Below are 17603 nucleotides of genomic sequence, written 5' to 3'. Positions count from 1 at the left end.
TCATTCAAATAGTACGCCCTTCGAGGACCCGTGTTAGACAAAGGCGTGTGTCACGTATCGCACAATACGTCTACACTGGGATAGGTGCATGCCAAGAGACCTGGGGCCGAATTCGCAAAAGCATTCTTAGGCTAAAACAGTTCGTAGAAGCAGGTGTCAGCCAATCGTGGAGTTGGACATGTCATTATCGAAGGCGGCTGGCCAATGGCAAGCAGCACTTACGAAAGAAAAGCTTTGTGAATTCGGCCCCTGTATTGCTGTCGTTTTTAACTTTATCAGTGAGCTTTCCCGATGGTCTCGTTCACATGTAGATAGTTAAATGGAGCCGCCAGTTCACTGGAGGCATGAAGGTTTTTGTGTAGGATAATGAATGGGGCTCTCGGCAGCAATTTAGTATAATCTAAGTTTTCTCAAACAATCACGTTTACACAAAGCCTCGACATCGTCCACTCCGACAGCACGTGTTAGTGAAAACAAGACTGTCAACCTATGATGCGCACGTGTATTGTTCGGCGGATCACATGGTATTAGGGCGGTTTCCAGCAGGGATGTGTTCTAAGTGCGTTGGCCGAAAGTACATGTGCGTGCTTTGGTGCAAGGAACAACACCTGATAACGGCATGTCCTCCACAGTTGGCAAAAACACTGCCTGCCAACACACAAGCCTCGTCACGGGGCCAGCTTAATGCTTTTCCTGAGAGCACTGTGAAACCGAAGCTGGTACGGGAAATCCGAAACCGTTTTGAGTTTGTTTGATGGTAGCGATACTGAGACAGCATATATTAAGCGGTTAACGCCCAGGTGCACATGCGTCGAACACTACTACTTCATGTGACCTGAAAGGACATACAGGAAAGGAGCGTCAGTAGGGCTTCCAGTGCAGGAGGAATATAGATTTTTGAGTAGCAGTTTTCCGGTGTTCACGCAGAGAATAGCAGTTGTGAACGTAAACAACAGTACGCTATAAAAACTAACAAAGGAAAGAGAGCCGTGGAAGTCCGCCAGGCTGTTAGGTGTCGATATTCCAAGCTAGTCAGCTATTGCCATCGTCATTCTTTGTATACATTATTTTTTTCATAATTTTAGAAATCTCAGTACTAGAGCGCATCCTCTGCGCAGCGCGCACAGAAGTTTATTACTCGTCGAGCATTCATTCATTACACACACACACACATACAAAAAGAAATTCTCTGTACCTTCTAATTCAAAGCCAAAAAAAGCTTAACTCCCATGCAGCTCTTAAAAGCGCTTTTAACGTCATCTATCTTGGACATTAAACGACAGATACACTTTATTTGCATATGTGGTTTCATCTGTGCAATTCTGTCTTCTAGCTAGTTACAAGCCTGTTATTTTCTCACTCTGTTCACGACTTCAGTTTCATTTCTCTGCGTAGTAATTTGGCAGCAACTATCGTTGTTTATCACTTCTGCTATTCATGGCATCTATTCTATGCAGGATAATGTTTCGGAACTTCAAGTTTCGCAGCGCGCATTAATTTGGGACTATTTTGCCTTCTGGCCAACCGCTCCCGCTCTCGGGCTAGATTTTTATATATGTATCAATTCGCCCATGAAGAAGTCCTGGTATATATATATATATATATATATATATATATATATATATAATCCTATCTGCCGCCAAATGACCGAGGGTAAACGTCTTTCCTAGAGATTTAGGTTCGCCTCCGCCCCAAGGCAACCACGCTGACCCAATGGTAGCAAATTTCCGGATTTCATTGCACCAAACGGTAGATGCATGTAGCGATGTACCCTGTGTCGTAGCTAACGTTATCCGAATTGTTCAATGAAGTAAAGTATTTAAAACCCGGTGCTATAAGATCTGCGGTGTTTGTTCGTCACAAGTCTCACGGCCGAACACCGCATGTCTTAAAATTGTATCATTCACCACGTTTTCTAAATCTTCTTTTTTTCATTGAAGATCTGGGCTAACTTTAGCTGGCATAGCCTATATGTAGCGCGAGAACAATGAATAGGCATGTACGGCGCCACATGTCCTGCAGTGAAAACACAGCCAGCCTTGGCATCCACCCGACTCTGTACTATACGTCAGCGGCCCGGTGTATAGCTAAGATGCTTCGGCGAGGACAGAGTTGTCGCATGATCTTCACCATAATCACTAGCTTCTTTATTTGCACTGCAGTGCAATGACCATTCGCTAGGCAACCACATATTTTGCAAAGAGAATACAGATACCCGGTCATCGAGTTTTCTGGGAAGTGCGCGTCCAAGCGGATGTTTTCCGTTATAAGCACAGCCAAGAATTTCGAGCCAAAGCTGGGTCAGCTTTGTCAGCTGGGTCAGCCAAAAAAAGGCTTGACGGGGTCTGTACCCGATAATTCACCTTCCTTTTAGTGTGTTTCAGTCAGTTTGTACCTGAATATACACTGACCTCATTTATTGCTCTAGGTACTGGTTGACATGCGGCTAATGACGTGTGGCGAGCTCCAAAATGGCTGCCTGTCTAGGCATTACGTACACTTTCCAAGCGCTCGCTGTTTGTCGATGTCTGGACGGCGAGCTGAGTGGATTCTCGGGTTCGCGCGCAATGGAAGCGTGCAGCATTGAGGTGCCTACTTTTACTTGAGATGACAAGTTTTACTCGTTGCTAAGCAGCGTCTCGTCTGAAGCCTGTCGTATGTGATATGGCCCTCCGAGACGTCTGACCAAGCCGTAATTTACTTGCGATTGGAAGGTGTATTTGTTCTTTCACCGGTTTATGTCATGTCGTTCAAGCCGCTTGCGCATGTACGTCTACTCCCGAAAGATGCGAGAAACAAAACGACAAAATGCGCTTATAGATGTACTAAAATTTCCCAGGGAACAGTTGGCATTCGCCGAGTACATGTGCCACAAATCCGTGAGGCAGCAAACCCACAAACTTCAAAAATACGCGTTTAATGCAAGTTCGTCAATGCGCACCTGAAGCTACGATTGGCGAACGAAAGCACGTACGTCGGCTGCGGCCTGTGCAATAAAAATCAGAAGTTGCCATCGTTAGTCCTCTTATTGAGATTTTTATTTAAAGAGCCTTTCAATTTTTTATTGCGTTAACAATGATATAACACTCCAGGGAAACTTTTGCCGTCGCAGTGATGTTCCCCTAAAGTCCAAGCGCCGCAAGAACCAGGAGCCCACGCGCTGTATTTTGTGTGTACGAAGGCAAGTGTGCGAGTTGTCACATGCAGGAGTCACATTTTATTGTTTTATTCAGCCTCACTTTATTGTATATTTTTAGTCGGCATTTGAAGTATTCTTGTCTTGAAATATGAATAAATTCAGGCTGTCTACTTTGGTTTAATGTCTGGGTGCATGTAAGGGCAGACAACTCAGTTTCTTCTCTTTTTTTTTCATCACTATGTCAACATGTTATACTTCGTCCGATATGCCAATTTACAGCGAAGTCACGCATTGCCCGAATAAAAACAACAACGCAATGAGCATGACGGCCGCACCATTTAAGGTGTCAGAAAAATGAATTGAGAGTTTTTTCACTCCGTTCTCTTTTCTTTTCACATTCCCTTCACCAACGCTGGAATGTTTTGTAGCATACGCATTAGTTTGGAGTATTGATCAAACACACTCGATAGTCTGAATTCAATATATGGTGAAATAATTATTCGAGAAATGGTGGCACAATATTCTGCTTACTTGAACAAAGTATGAAGATAATGAATGAAAGCCAGAGCCGAGTTACTCTAGGCCTTAGCATGCACTATTTATGTGATAAAGCTAAGACGAATAAGAGCGCAAGAGGCAGAACATTCGAAAGGAAACGGAGGAAGCGCTGACTATCAACCAATTTTTACGGCACACACATGAATATATATAGATACGGGAAAGAGAAAAAGAGGGGGCAAGCTGAGAATAAAGTGATTAAAAGGCAAGAAACAATGCATAAAATACCAAAATCACAAAAAGGTGCCATCATCAACATGAATGGAATGCGATTGATTTAGACAAAAGAGAGAATGACGGTACACTCGCGGATGTGTCACCTTTTCTGTCGATGCAGAAGCTCTCATAAGTTTCACTTGCATAGTGTTCTCGACACCGCCGAAGTATTGTGCAGTCATTAAACAAGGCCTGACAGCCACATCGGAAGGAATGCGCTGCTAGATGGCTACCAACACTGCCCTTCATCTAATCGGCAAGTGTTCGGAGGTGGGCACCCGCAAATAGCAACGACTTCATGCGAGCGAAATCTGATAACAACCCTGTAGCATCAGGGAAAATAAAAATTTCGTGCTTTTTATTATACTCGTGTGCTCCATTGTCATCTATTATTACTTTTTGGGGCATAGTAGAAAATGTGTTTGCCCTCCGTCGAATTGGTATGTTCTTGAGGTGGTCGGTGACACACCGGCAAATAGCAACGACCGCATGAGTTGGAAATCGCATAACGACCCTGGGGCAGCAGTGAAAATAAACATTACGTACTTTTTATTACACTTGTGCGCCCCATTGTCATCTGTTCATACTTTTGGGGTACATAGTGGAAAATGCGTACCTTGTTGTAAAAACAATTAACTCAGACGCCTGCTTTCTCTGCACATTTTTTTATGCGGTGTGACACTCGGTGTAAAACGGAGCCAGAACAGTGCGCGACTTAGCTTTCTCGTTTTGATTACTTTACCATTTATTGGCTGTTTGTTCTACTAAGAGATATTCAGGTATTCAAGATAGCATAATGGCCAAAAAGCCTGCAATTCGCCTCCTGAGCAGCAATGACTCCACGCTTCTGCGCATAGTGTGGTGGCATGAACGGGCAGTTAGTCGAATGCTCACACAGGGTTGATACGAGATTCTACTTTCATGCGGTCATTGCTACAGCGGCCAAACAGGCCGGTGTGTCAACGACCATTGCCTCATAGGAAATGTCAATTTGAAGAAGGCCAGTGTTGGCAGCCACCCAGAAGTATCGCTCCCGATGTGGCTCTCAGACCTTGTTTAATAACTGCAGAATAGAGCACTGCACGGGCCGATTTTTTTCAGCCCGGGCCCGTCCCGGGCCCGTTTTTACGTTGACCTGCCCGCCCGAGCCCGATCAAAACTTTTATGGCGAGACCCGGGCCCCGCCCGGGCCCGGAATTATCTACGTTACCCGCCCGGCCAAGCCCACCACCCCTTTACCTTAGGCCCGAGCCCGGCTCGAAACCGGCCCGAACCCGGCCTGAGACCGAAAAATACATGTTTTTCAGAGTTGAGACGCCCGAGAATAACTCGCTGCACGTTACATGCACACCACCAGAAAGTCCGAGCCCGGCCCGGGCCCGCGTCAAAAAACCAGAACCCGGCCCGGGCCTGGGTCAACAAGCACACGCCGTGCCCGGCCCGAGCCCAAGAAAAATTGCTATACCCGGCCCGGCCCGGCCCACGGGCCAGGCCGGGCCCGGGCTTTCGGCTAAGCACGAGCCCGTGGAGTGCTGTACTGCAGAATACTAAGGTGGCACCGGTAACAGTATTCACGTGAAATTTAGGAGGCCTTCTGCATCGACGGAAAAGTTGACAGATGCGTTTGTACACCACCACCGTCCCTTTTCTCTAAGGAAGTCGCGTTCCTTTCACGTGAATGATGGTGCCGTTTTAGGGGATTTTTGTATTTTATGCTTCGTTTCTTGCTTTTTATGTCACGTGTTTGTGGGCTCCTTTCCTCCTTGTTTCCTTGCCGCGCCTGTATATATCTTAATGCGCGCGCCATAAAAATTGGTTGATAGTCAGCACTTAGTTCGTTTGCTTCTGTATATCCTATCTCTTGCACTATTACTCGAATGTTACCAACCAGCCGAACAGTTTTATTTCTGAATGTATATTCCGAAATTGATTTGCGGTTGCATTATTTAAATATGTAATGGTTCTAAGAAAGGCCTTTAATATCTTTCACATTTGTTCTGGCAACCTGATTTTCACAGGTAAGGCATTAAAAGACGGCACATGATTCGGTTCCATGAAAAGCAAAAATATGTTGTGAAGAACAAAAGATTAAGCATGTCTCTTGCTCTAGAAAACAATGTACCGAGGTGCACTGAAATTTGTAGTAGTATATGCGCTTGTGGGTGCTATTATGAAGATTATTGTGGGTGACTGAAGTCTCTTTAAGAATTTTTTGTCTTTGAGCCTTCCACTGAATATGGCAAATGAGTTCTGCGGAAGTACATGTACTAATCTATGGTGTGTACCGCCAGTCTGCTACCTTGTCGTAGCGTGCCAGTCTCTGCTTTCCCGAAGGCCGACTGCGGCCAATGACCCAAAGTTCTGCCAGGACGGTAATTTTTATAGTCGACAGTCTTGGGCGCCGTTAGAAAAAAGTCGCAGTTTCACCCGAAAGGCGAAGCATCAATTGCGATAGCAAATTTGCAGAGAGCTATACGAAGTAATGATAGTAGCTTTATCAGCTGTATAAACTTGGACATGCAGCAGCACCGGCAACACGCAGAACTGTTGTCGACGCCGTCGGCGTTTTGCCCGCGTTCATACAAAACGCGTGTGGCATTGGTGACTGTTGCCGAGGTCTCTGGGGGGGCTCGGAGGTTTTCGACATCAGAACGGGACACTCGTCGAGCAGCGTCGGAAGTCTTTACCACCTTCTCGCCTCACAACGTTTTAGGGGCGAAGCTCCTTAGGGTGTGGGTCGTTCCCTCCTCTGTAGTAGTAGTAGTAGTAGTAGTAGTAGTAGTAGTAGTAGTAGTAGTAGTAGTATGTAGCCACCTCTAGTTTATGAATTGCTCAATAGATGGCGTTGTGTGTCCGTACGTGACAGAGACGCCGCATGTAGATTTATGAAGTGTTCACTAGAAGTCCGTAGCTCTGGTTGGCATGGAGACCGCTATGCATGTATGTATACGCATATATGCATATATATGTATATGTATAGTATAACGGGAAGCCGACTTCCGCTTCCGTTTCCACTTCCGGTTCCGGAAGCCAGCTTCCGGCTTCCGGAGAACGCTTCCGGCGTTTTTCTCTCTCGTCCGTAGCTAGGTGCGCTGCGGTGCACAAAGGCGTTCGTTCCCGACGCGCGTTCTCTTTCTCTCGTTCCCGACGCGCGCTCTCTTTCTCGTCCGTAGCTAGGGGCGCTGCGGTGCACAATGGCGTTCGTTCCCGACGCGCGCTCTCTTTATCTCTCGTCCGTAGCTGTGGTTCACCCGAATGATCCCCCGGTGCTTCGCCCACTCATCATCATTCACTTCGGGGATATGCTGTGATTTTATTGCGATAGCAATTATATGGACACTCAAAAGCAGATTTCTGCCGTCGGCGTCGCCGTGAGGTTCCGTATGACGTCAATGGAGATGAAAGTGTCGCCGCGCGCCGAACGCTGTATGTGCGAGTGAAAGGGCGCGAGGGGCGCGCGCTTTCATGGGGAGGGAACGCACGGCGGAGAACAAACGCGCGTTCTGCGCCGTGCTCCCTTAAGGGCTGCAGATGTAAGCGTCTCTTTCCTCCTTTACAATCACCATATATGTAGAGCAAACGCGCCTCTTCCTACGCGCGAAAGGCCATGGGGGAGGGGGGGGGAGGGAAGGGAGGCGACGTTTAGCTGCGGCACCAAGTGCCTATTTATATCAGAGGCTCCGGCAACAGTCACCAACGCCGCACACACTTTGAGCGAAAGCGGGCATAACGCCGACGGCGTCGACAACAGTTCTGCGTGTTGCCGGTGCTGCTGCATGTCCAAGTTTATACCGCTGATAAAGCTAATATCATTACTCCGTATAGCTTTCTACAAATTTGCTATCGCAATTGATGCTTCGCCTTTCAGGTGAAACTGCGACAACTTTTTTTTTATATAAATAGGCACTTGGTGCCGCAGCTAAACGTCGCCTCCCTTCCCTCCCCCCCCCCCCCCCCAAGGCCTTTCGCGGGTTGGAAGAAGGCGCGTTTGCTCTACATATATGGTGATTGTAAAGGAGGAAAGAGACGCCTAGTTCTGTAGCCCTTAAGGGAGCACGGCGAAGAACGCGCGTTTGTTCTCCGTCGTGGGTTCACTCCACGTGAAAGCGCGCGTCCCTCGCGCCCTTTCACTCGCACATACAGCGTTCGGCGTGCGGCGACGATTTCATCTCCATTGACGTCATACGGAACCTCACGGCGACGCCGACGGCAGAAATCTGCTTTGGAGTGTACATATAGTTGCTATCGCAAAAATAACATAGCCAGGCCTATGTATAATGGATCCTACTGTATGCTGAGCCAGACACCAGCCCACAGCTTCTAAGCCCGAGGTGGATGGGCGCCTGGGCGCTCCCGGGCACTTGAGAAAGCCCGGCCCGTGCAGTTCTCAACGCGGCTCTCTGCACGGCTGAGCGCATACGGGAAGCGTGCGCCCAGGGTTGGAGGTCGTGTAATCTAAGTTGCTGAGACGCGGTAAGGCGAGCGGCAGCAGGAAACGTTCGCTCCCCCGCTGAAGGCGTCACTCATCATGCCAGCGTTGCCACAGCGAGTGCTCGCAGTTATCGAATAAGATCTGCCCATGTTCCTCTGTGCGCATGGTGGAACCATGCTCTATTTAGTTTGTAAGCGTATTTTTAGTGTACACGGCAAATAAAACTACCAACATTACAGGGTGTAAGCTTCTAATACTTTGCTATCGATGTTAATGTTTCACATTTCGAGTGAAACTGCAAAATATTTTTTCATATACCCCTTTCTCAATTTAACAACTATACTGTCTCTCGAGGCCATTTCACCTCGTGCTGCTGTCCAGATATTGACGGGGCCTGCACGGCCTACACGTGGATGATAAAGAAGGCCTCCAGAGCCACGCAGTGCGTCTGCAGCTAAAACGACGAAGCCGAGTGAACATGCCGTCACGCTCCCCTCAATCGATTGTGCCGTAGCCCGGGCAGCGTTCTGGCGGCCGCTTCTGGCATGAGCGCTCGGCGCACACTAATTGGCGTTCCTTCTGTACAATTGTTTGAATATCACACCAACGTGCATACACTGGTCTCAGCGGAATGGACACTAAGCGTCACGTTAAGTTTATCTAGTGCTTTCAGTGGGCGCTGACAAACGCCGACGGTTTTCCGTCGGTAGAATCTCGCGAACCACCCCTCTAACGTCGCTGCTCGCGTTGGTCATCGCGCCAGCTCTGTGTCCTTCGGGGTTTCTGCAAATGTGCTGCTATGCATAGTCGGGTCATGCCATCGCCTCCGCGCTTTCCTAGAACACCGTGTGCGGGCTCAAACGCAACGCTAAAGCTCGCCATCACTTCCTTTTTGTTTTCGGGCCAAACCGAAATTTCCATTGCTTCCTTACTGATTATACAAAGGGAGACGTTTGGCCACAAATGGGACCAGCTATTCCAAAACCATAGGTCGAATACAAAATTGCATAATAGAATGAAAATACGAACCCCTGTCAAAAATAATGACGAAACACTAACAAAAGCAGCCCATAAATCCTGGAAGTAAAAAAGAACCGCTAAAAAGACAGCACAAGCCTAGACATGTTAAATGAACATAGAAAAGAATATATAAAATGCCCATTACCTACTGTTCACATAATATAAACTCGTTCATTCACTGCTAACAAGTCCCATAGAGATTTCAGAGCAAATATATGTTGGGGCACGACAAACGTCCAAGCGTTCTTTTACGCAGAGAAAGGCCGCCCACATAGAGAATTCAAATGACGGCTTCACAGATGTATGACCATCATGCACCAAAACAAAGTATCATACTTGCGATGAGCGGCGTTGAACAAACTATACGAGTATGCAGCAGATGCGACGGGCAAGTGCATTTAACAATATTAAATGTAAACGATAAAAAAATTCATCCAGGAACTCCAATGCGTGAACATTGTGCCACTTGCTCATCTCCACGTAGGCCGGTGTCATTATCACTCTTATCAAGAATAAATATTCCAGTGCACTTCGGCACAGAAACGTAACACAGCGAACAAACACGAGCGCTGTAAGCGCTTGAAGAATTAACCGTGATGAGACGCATAGAATCACTCATTATCCTCATCAGCCTACATTTATGTCTACTGCAGGACGAAGGCCTCTCCCTGCGATCTCCATTTACCCCTGTCTTGCAATAGCACCCTCGTCTTGGTACCCACTCTGTACCTCTAATACTCCATCCGTTATCTACCCTACGCATTACATTGTCTACCCAGCACCATTTTTGTTCTCTTAATGTCAATTACAATATCGGTTATCGCCATTTTCTCTCTGGTCCACACAGCTCTCTTGCTGTCTGTTGACGTTACGCCTAGCATATTTCGTTCCGTTGCTCCTTGTGCTGTCCTTAACTTGCTCTCGGGCTTATTCTGAACATTCATATCTGAACATGCATAACTGAACATTCATATCTGAACATTCATATGGTTCAGATATGTTCACCTTCTGCAAGTGAGGCTAGTGGGTAAGACACTCGGCTTCAGAGCGTGGGATCCTATGTTCGAAACTCACCACCACTAAAGATTTAAAGCGAAAGCTTTAAGGGCCCCGTTACGCAGAAATCCGGCGTTAACCGTAAGTGAAAATGTTCTACCAATCACAACGCGGCGTGCGCCGCGTTTCTACTAATCACAGAGCGGCGCGCGCCATTCGTTTCCTTGCAGCACCACTAGATGGCGCTGGCCGCTGCGAATCCTTTACGCATCCGCGGCAGCTGCAGCGCCGAGCATGCGGGAGAGAAAAAAAAAGAACCAGAAAGGCCGCCTCCTTGCATAGCGTTCACCGCAAACGTTTCCCGGTACAGATTACGGTTGCATAAGATGCAGTTGTTGGAAAGTGTGGCATGCAGTCGGGGACCTTTCAATGCTCTCGCGTTCTGCTCTCAAAGGCGAAGCTTAAGTGTCTCCGAAGTTGGTTTACTTTCAAGTTTATTTTGTTTTGCACATTATTTACCCTATAGCGATTCGTCTTACGCGACAGACGGACGGACGGGTTTCCTCGTTGGATTTGCAAAGAAATGCTTACTCATTTACACGTAATATAGCTAATGTTCAAGTACTCAATCTAATAGGAGGATATCTACACGAGAAAGATGTTTCTTTAGGATTAGTGCAGGGCATAGTCTTTCCTAAAATTCCACTTGTCGCGTAGGAGCCCTTGGAGGATGCATGGTTCCATTTATGCGTCCTGTCACGATGCACGTTGGAATCGAACTCTGCGAAAGGCCGAGAAATGACACGTAGCAGTAGTGTTCATATGTACCAATTATTGGCCAAATAAGGACTGAATAAACGAAACTTGCAGCCTCGTCGTGCCTGGTAATGAATTTCCGATGGCGCTGTATCACTGCAACATTTCAACAGAAAATTGCGCATACTGCCACGATACTGCTGGACGTAGTCCATGACTCTTGCTGGTTCTCTTGCTGTAGGGTATTACACTGGGCTAGATGGTGTTCCATCTTGTTAAACAGTGCGAAACGAGACAAAGGACGCAAAACGGGGACGTAGAAGCTCGCTCACTGCTTCACATTTTGCTTTAGGCGTTCATTTCTGTACTACTACCAACACCTATTAGATTAAAACTGGGCACTCAAGAGGAAGAGCAAGAAGAAAATAGCATTTTTATTACGGTGATACAAACTTCTTTTTACGTGGCGCCCTTCCGGGACCCGTTAGCTCGAACCGCTCTGCTGCTTCACAGCGCTCAAAGACATGCCCTCAGATCCAATCGGGATGGCTCGCGGCTCATTTTCCAGCAGTCATGAACATCCCATTTTTGTTCACTGTAGAACGAAGCCCTCACCCAGCTACCTTCAATTACCCCTGTCTTGCGCCAGCCTGGCACATTTTATGCCCTCGCACATTTCCTCATTTCATCACTCCACCTTATTCACTGCCTCATTGAGTACAGTTGCCTTCCCTTGGCACTCATTCCGTAACTTTATTAGACCATTACCACTTCTACAAATTCCATGTGCCGTCCACCTTAATCTCTGCGTCTTTACGTCATTTAGAATGAATATCAGCTACCCCTGTTTGCTATCTAATGTACACTGGCATCTTCCAGCCTATAAACTCTACGTCTCTTAATTTTTTTGTCCATCTCTCCTTTCGCGGTCCTTATCTTCTTCTCGAGCTATTTTGTGAACCTCCAAGTTTCTGCCTTTGATACTATACCGGCAGACGGCGATGATTGTGTAAGTGTAAGTGTGTAAGATTGCATTGATGATAGCGATAAGTTACCGGTCATGATTTGCTAATGCCTGCCGTACGCGCCTAAACACATTTTGAAGTCAAGCTTTCTCGGCCTGTTAACACCACTTGGTGTACGTTTCTAAGTGCTATCGACTTCCTTCGAACGCACTCTATTCGGACCACGCATTCTGCCCATGCATTCTGCAAACATTTCCGCACCCTAAACTCGCATTCATATTCAGTAAGGTCTGGTCGACTGTGGTATTTGAGTAAAGGCTGTGTTCTTAGTTCACTGACGTGATTTATGGCGCAAGCGAATAGTAGCAAGAAATTTAACGCACAGAATCAGCACGAGGTCGGTTACAAGAGCAGTGGCGTTTCTCAATTACAAGCTGGTGTAGACATTGTGTTACCTACGCTGACATTCCGGGGAGGTATAAACGAAGTGTTCACTTGAGAAATTGAAGCCTTTAAGTGTGTGTTTTACGTTATGGTCCACAAACCCATATTAAACGCTATCACACAAGGATCCCATACAAAGATTTCGTCGTAATCTGCAAATAAACAGACCTGCACATTGTACATAGACCATGGTATGTTTCAATGCGCCGTTCTAAAAGCTAAGAAAACTTCGCTTGCATGGAAAGACATGAAGGACGTGTTCTAAGCATTTTGGTTATATTTTAGGAAATGTCGTTCTCATGATGAGGTCCTCCGGGAGTAATTGTCGTTGATAAACGTAGTCTTGCACTAATTCTGGGGGCTGACTGCCACTCACAAATTGTTGTTCGCAGACGCAAAAGTAAGTGTTGAATTAGAACTGAATTAAAACGAGTGCACGGTCTTTTCATTTCAGGGTACTTCCGAGATCAAACGGGCTCTTACGACGCGGTCTTCCAGTTGTGCGGGTTCCTGCAGTTACTTTGCTTTCTACTGTGGCTCAGCGTCTGCGTGGCTGAAAGGCTCTCCAAGCGGCGAAAATGGTCTCCCAAGGACGAGCTGGACAGGGCTGCGATGCATGTGTGCAAGTTCGTCTATTTACCCGGTGCTGGTTTTGCAGTGTGGCGGGGCTATCCCTGTTACCCAAGAGATGACGCAAAGGCTCGAAAACCGAGTACGGTCACGACTCTGGGCGAGAGAAGCTGCAGTGTAGTAGGCCTTTCCTACGGGACAAACGGCGATTGCTCTGTGCGGACTACTGTTCTATAATCATCAGCCGGCAACCTTTGTGATAGTAGTTTAATACTAGCATCGTGGAGGCCGACTGGCGCCTCAAAGTCCTGCGTGTCTGGCCGAGATTTCTTTTAAGCCATCTCGCTCAGAAAGGCGGAAAAGTGACCAGTCATAAGAAGGTGCTTTAATGCCAACGCAACTGTACCTGTATGGAGGAGGTTGTTTATCGTCGTCATACGAAATAATGCTGTACTGCGCTGCGTTTTAGAAGCATCTTATAACACCTAATGAGAGAAAGGGACCAATAAAACGGTGCAATCGTTCCAATGCTTAACCGCGTGAGAAGTGGAGGACACAGAGCTGTTCTGTCCGCTCTTCTTTTTGCTAGGCTTTTTTATGTGCTACGATACTCCTACGAAGTATGCGTCAGCAAGTAGCCCGCCAGCAAAGACTACTATACTCCTTTTCTGTGCCTTTTCTGTGATCTCATACGGCATAAAGGTGCGCCTAGCGCGCTTTACGAAGGTATTTTCCCACCTGGCTATAAATTACTTTTAACTACGCGGCCAGGATTAAGCCGTATTACTGACGCTCATGACCTGCACCTGGGGTCACCACTTCAAAATAATCGAGCCGATGCTTTCCGAGAGCGGAAGAAATCACACGTACTATCGACCTAAAGAGTTTACGGACCAAGGGACCTGGCAAAAAGCTGAATATCTCCGCAGCCTCAAAACGCAGCCTGGTATTCCCATTTTTAGTCTGTACTGGTATATGCGAACAACATTGTGATGTACGGTTTTACTGGCTACTTTTAAAGGCTGCTCATGCATTTAACGTTTCCTGAGATCCTGGGGTCTGTAAACTTTTTTGGTCGACAGTACACACAGGGCATTTTCAGTGCGTTGTGCGGCGATAGTGGGCTTCATCTGTGTGTTGCGCGCCGTGGACGCTTTGGAGAAAAAGACAAAGACGAAGAAGGCGTTCAGCTTGATCGGAGCTGTTTTGCTGCATGACCGCCTGTGATAGCCCTCGCTTGGCGGCACCCTCAGTGGCACATACTCTGTAACCCACTTTGGTGACAGGTTCACTGTAGAGAGGCACATACCCAGTGCATTGATGGCGCTGCTCACTAAAGCGTTGGCGACAACGGCGTTCACTGAAAAGCGGCACGTCATCATCATCACCAGCCTATTTTTTAAAAAAAACGACACATACCCAGTGCATTTGTGGCACCGTCTGCTACTGCACCGGGTTTCCGGAATCCTTGTGACGTGGGTTTGATGCCGCTGAGTATCGGAAAAATTTAAGGAATATTTTTTGTCATTGTAGAGCGGCACATTCCCAGTGGCACAAATTAGTTACCCAAGTTGTATTAAAGATGGTCATTGAAGAGCGGCACTCACCTACTGGCAAATACCAAGGAGGTTTTAAAAAAAATGCTGGAGTGGAGCTGCCGTCTCAAAAGTGAAACCGGACCGCCGCCATCTTACCATAAGCAAGCAATGACGTTAGAAAATAGCTGACAAGGAAATTTATTTACCCGTAGGCACGCATACAACTATTGTATGAACGTATACAATGCAATATAACGTACCACACATACAATACATCGTACTTCATATAAACAGAACAGCTGAGCAAACAAAACAGTAAATTGCGTCTGCTTGACATTAACTTTGCCACACATCACAAACACTACGACAGTGTACATGCAAAATCATAAGTTAGGATATAGCTGACAAGGAAATTTATTTACCCGTAGGCACGCGTAGAAAATAGCGAGGAATATACGAAGCTCTTTCTTCCCACTCCGTGCTGTTTTTAGGTGGATAATTTAGCCGTGAAGATATCGTTGGGCGTCTTCCTTTCTGTCACTGGTTTCAGAAGAAAGCCTTAAGTTATTTTCAAATTTTATGGCACATCATGATAATAATACACAGCCAAAGATAATATTTTGAGCGAAAGGTTCGAGCTTTTAAATTCAAATTAGCCTATCATTTGCAGTAACTGACCAAAAGGACGTGAGGTGCTAGCAGATTTCAGCTGTCACAGGCCTCTTTCAGAGCAGAAGTATAGGCAAACTGTGGCTTCACCTGTGCTGGTAAGAAACTGCGGGGGCTGCCACTCCAGATATTTTTTTAAACCTCCTTGGCTAATACCAAGTGTCCCAAGTTCACATCGAAGAGGTTCATTGCAGACAAGCACAGACTGAGTGGCACATACCTAATACTAAATGTCGGTGTCAAAAACGTTCTTCGAACAGCGGCACCTGCCCAGTTCTGTGTCTACATTCACCCTATTCGGCGTGAAATAGGTTTGTTGAGCAGCGGCATGTATGTACCCATTGCCACGTACAGTTGCAGCGGAAAAACATTTAAAAAAATTAAAATTAAATTATGGGGTTTTACGTGCCAAAACCAGTTCTGATTATTAGGCACGCCTTAGTTGGGGACTCCGGAAATTTGGACCACCTGGGGTTCTTTAACGTTCACCTAAATCTAAGTACACGGGTGTTTTCGCATTTCGCCCCCATCGAAATGCGGCCGCCGTGGCCGGGATTCGATCCCGCGACCTCGTGCTCAGCAGCCCAACACCATAGCCACTGAGCAACCGCGGCGGGTGGAAAAACATTAGCACAAGTGGCCGATGACCCGAGCAGAGAAATTGCGGTACGCGGCGCTCTTGTTCCCGTGCACATTGGTATCTAAAGTGCCACATGATTCCTGTTTGAAAGAGGGGGTACCTGCTAGTCTCGTTTTCGGCGTGCTAGGGAACAACAGCATCGCGAGCAACAATTTATCTGATCTGTATCGGTCACTTGTGCTAATATTTTTCCGCTGTAGCTGTACTCTGTGACCCAAATTAGGCTGGTGGTTGGTTTTGAAGCCTGTTACTTTCGCACAGGAGCCCGATGCGTTACCCATTCCACCACTGACTACCTATTGATCCACGTAGGCGGGAAAATGGTTGCGCACAAACATACATAGATACATACATACAAGCATAGATAGATATATAGCCCCCGGAAAGTGCGCAAAATACACAAAGAATGCTAGATCGTTAAAAAGTTCGGCAGAACTCATCGCACAATCGCTGTCGATGGTAATGCGGTAGCTTTGAATCAATATTGGCACGCAGTGTACTGCTGCTGTCGAAACAAGCTATGTATCAGTCGTATTGGAAATATTTACCTTAGTTACTGTGCCGTAGAACCGAAAACAGAAGTTGAGCTTCGAGTTGTTGAACAGAGCATATATAATTTATATTGAGTTTTCTTTCAGCGGTACTGCCAATCTGGCGTCAGTTCATATACCAACGGCAGCCAGTTGTTTTTTCATCCACTTTCGGTTCCATTTGTTTATCTTTTCATTAATTTAATTAAGTACTACGAATAATTTCCCCAACGCTGTCCTTGGTGTCATTGTTTGTTGGCTTCTTATGATATGACTAATAAAAGCGGGACCCTCGGTTTCCTTTGTTCTCGTTCTATACACAGCAAAGGTCTCGAATCCGGCAGCTTTGGTGGCTTCAGGGAGCATGTGTGGGTTTATTGACCAGTTGCGTTCACCGAAGTTCCTGTAGATGTGACGCCTGCGGCAGAAAGGATCTTCCACATCCGCCGCCAAGACCGTGAGAGGTGGCACTGGCTAACACTCCCAAGATTACTACAGATATATAAACATAAATACAACAGAAATGCGATGGGAAAACGGCACCGCCGTCGCTCAATTGGTAATAGCACCGCATGCGTATTGCGATGACGTGGGTTTGTATCCCACCTGGGGTCACTTCCTTTTCGTCAACTTTCGTTTACATTTATTAGGGCGAAAGCCTTAGGTGGCTCATGGGTCGAAAAATTGACCATCCGCCGTTATAGCACCGATATTGATGGCACCAAAATTAACACCAAAATTGATGACACCAAATTTTGATGGTGATTGATGGTCGAACATGCGACCTTTGGTGGGTGTCGAGCCGAAGACTTTAGTGTTAATTAAGACACAGGTAATTAAGATAAAGTTAACTAAGGCACTGAAACCCATGACCATTGATGGAAGGCGAACCCACGACCTTTGGTGTTATTAGGGCGATGTTAATTAAGATATATTTAACTATAGCAGAGGTAATTAAGGCACTCGAGCCCACGACGTTTGGTTGGAGAAAACAATAGGAAGTAACAATGCATTCGAATGAGAATGTCATGTAATCTAATGTCTCGCGAGCGCGCAGGCCTTCGCCTTCAGCCTCTTTAGCGTATGCCAAAGTGATTATTAACTTTTTTATCATTCTTCAATTCAATAAA

General features: G+C 46.5%; 1 protein-coding gene across 1 annotated transcript in view; it reads left to right on the top strand.

Annotated features, from left to right (window-relative positions):
- The window catches only part of LOC119445524 (monocarboxylate transporter 3-like), a 66489-nt gene extending 51974 nt beyond the window's left edge, over positions 1-14515 (top strand). The window contains exon 4 of the mRNA XM_049663370.1: positions 12981-14515. Coding sequence (XP_049519327.1) covers positions 12981-13333 — 353 coding nt within the window. The 3' untranslated portion in view covers positions 13334-14515. The remainder of the gene's footprint in view (positions 1-12980) is intronic.
- Positions 14516-17603: the final 3088 nt, after the last annotated feature.

This window comes from Dermacentor silvarum, chromosome 3 (assembly GCF_013339745.2).
Source record: "Dermacentor silvarum isolate Dsil-2018 chromosome 3, BIME_Dsil_1.4, whole genome shotgun sequence".
Taxonomy (NCBI): domain Eukaryota; kingdom Metazoa; phylum Arthropoda; class Arachnida; order Ixodida; family Ixodidae; genus Dermacentor; species Dermacentor silvarum.
The sequence above is the reverse complement of the archived record's forward strand: the minus strand, read 5'-3'. Positions and strand labels throughout refer to the sequence as shown.